Source organism: Papilio polytes, unplaced genomic scaffold, assembly GCF_000836215.1.
Source record: "Papilio polytes unplaced genomic scaffold, Ppol_1.0 DF822733.1, whole genome shotgun sequence".
In the NCBI taxonomy this organism is placed as follows: Eukaryota; Metazoa; Arthropoda; class Insecta; order Lepidoptera; family Papilionidae; genus Papilio; species Papilio polytes.
Window position 1 is genome coordinate 1,106,888 of NW_013526471.1, and position 2,547 is coordinate 1,109,434.

General features: G+C 32.8%; 1 protein-coding gene across 1 annotated transcript in view; it reads left to right on the plus strand.

The window, feature by feature from the left end:
- Window positions 1-2,331, plus strand: part of LOC106105657 (phospholipase D2) — a 51,169-nt gene extending 48,838 nt beyond the window's left edge. The window contains exon 19 of the mRNA XM_013286081.1: window positions 2,304-2,331. Within this exon, the coding sequence (XP_013141535.1) occupies window positions 2,304-2,331 (28 nt within the window). The remainder of the gene's footprint in view (window positions 1-2,303) is intronic.
- Window positions 2,332-2,547: the final 216 nt, after the last annotated feature.

The following is a 2,547-nucleotide window of genomic DNA, read 5'->3' on the forward strand; positions in this document are numbered from 1 at the left end:
TGTTAACATCCATGTCCAAAAAGTTCTCAAATTAATTATGTGGGTGCTTTTATGTGTATTTGATCTTTTTTATTTTTGACTCTGTGTGTTTCGTGACATTTAATGTAATTTTATTTATTGTTTCTGAATAAAATATTTTTGTGACTCCTTTTGTTTTATTTGAATTATTATATTATATTTCTACAGGTGTCCGAGAAGACTTGTACAATGGACTTCCACAGATTCGTTGGCAAAATTATAGCAAACTTTTTTTAAGTATACTTTATTACTATAAAAACGCACACTATTGGTCGAAGCAAGTAGCTTATTTATTATTGCGTCGCTGTGTTGTCAATACACAGTTCATTTATGTTAGTTTATATAGAAATACACTCTTGAAGTATTTTACTGTAAACACGATATCAAAATCAACTTATAAATAAAAAAATAATGAATATAATTATTAATTACCACTTATTTGTACCAGAAATAATAATATGAATCGATAAATTACAAATTAGCAAAGGTTTGTTTTGAATACGAAAACAAAATAATAGAAATTCTCTCCAAATAACATAACTTTGACGTCATGCAGCGACATCTATCGTATACCAACTGAAAAAGTATGTTTTGCTCGTAAAACTGCCATCTATTTACTTAATTGGTCATTAATGACAAATATAACACTACTAAAAATAAAATCAGCTTGTTTCATTTTATTTTCAAGGCGATTAAGGTGCTCCGTTATTTTGCATTATTATATCTTAGGGTTTCCATGTTAAATGAAAAAATCATTGGTACCCTTTTCTATTACTAGATGTCAGTGCCAGTTGTGTTTACTATTTTCGTAAAAAATCCCTTCGTGTGCACTTCTTTGGCGTTAACTTACCGGTAAAACAATAATAATCATTTGTTTTATTACGCACTATTTACGTGTAATAAAACAATCTATTGTTAACGTTCCACATTATCTTGCTTTTTAAACGATGTAAAATTGCCAACAAAACTTTTTTTGCAATCAAAATTTTGACCCGAATAGTGAGTAGGAAGCTACTAGCTACTTACTACTTTGAACACTAAACAAATTTTCTTACCAGTTACTCGTAATTTCTCAGAAAGCTTGAATTTAGTTCATCATCACCAGCTCACTATACGTCTCCACCGAGGGGCTCGGAGCCTACCCTAAATTAGGGTGACTAGGCCTTAATCAACCACGCTGGGACAGTGCGAGTTGGTTGACTTCCCACATATCTTTGAATTTCTTGCCGATATGTGCAGGTTGCATCACGATGTTCCTTCACCGTAAGAACGTCGGGTAAATTATGTACATTTGAAAATCATATTGATACGGCGGGATTCGAACCCAAGACCTGTAGATTACAAGTCAAGTGCTTAAACCACTGAGCGACCGACGCTTTTTGATTTAGTTGTTTCTCTTTAATTCAGGCTAATGTCAAGAATGTTAAAGTTTAACGAAAAGTATCTCAAATATTTACATTTGCATGTATATATAATCAGAGTAATTTATACATATGTAATCTAATCATAGTTCACGTATCTTTTTACCTTGACCGCCGTATAAAATAAATAAATAATAAAAAAAGATAATAATATGAAAGTGTCCTTAACCTAATTGTGGGTTTGTCTAAACACTTTCTGTACTACGCTATAAAAAGTAACAGAAGGTAAGGTAACTTTTTTAATTTTTTACAATAGCTAAGCGAGTTCTCTCATACCGTCATATACAGGTGCATGTTATCTTTCCCTATGGAGTGGGTAACGGGAAGGGGAGGGTATGGTCGCTGGTTTAACAATTACATTTAATGAAAATACAAGTTTTAAATATAGTAGAGGAGACAATAACATCTATTGCTTGAATAAGCATTGGTCGGTTCATCAAACAAACGTGAAGTTAGGCCTATTTTTTGTCCTTTTCTCTTTCCACCCTTTTCGTACAAGGAAAATAAAGGAAGGCGATGTATTTTTGAAAGGGAAGGGAGGCGTAGGTAGGTTTGGGGTAGAATATTGCCAGATTCCTTGATATTAAACATTTAGTTTTAATTGATTTTGATCTTTTAAATATATCGTGTCATTGACTCCTGTTTTAAAATAAAAACGATCTGTACGTATGTCGGTAGTTTTAAATTGTCTGGGAAACATATAATTTATTTACTGAACGAGATTTTTAAATAATTTAACCTTGACATTAGCATGTTAATTGGTTAATTAAAATGTAATAAGTTAATATAGTCGATTTATCCTATTCGTTGCTTATTTATAGACCTATTTTATTAGCAAGATAATAATAACCTTTATGGATATAGGTATAGAGCTTGTCCCAACACTGGCTGATAGAGGCTCAGATAGCTTAAAATTGTGGTCACTGTTAGATAAGAGAATAAAATTCGTTTTCATCACATATTTTACACGTTGGATTATTATCGGCCGTTCATCATCACCAGCTCACTATACGTCCCCACCGAGGGGCTCGGAGCTTACCCTAATACGGGGTGACTAGGCCATAGTCAACCACGCTGGCCCACTTGCGGGTTGGTTGACTTTACACAT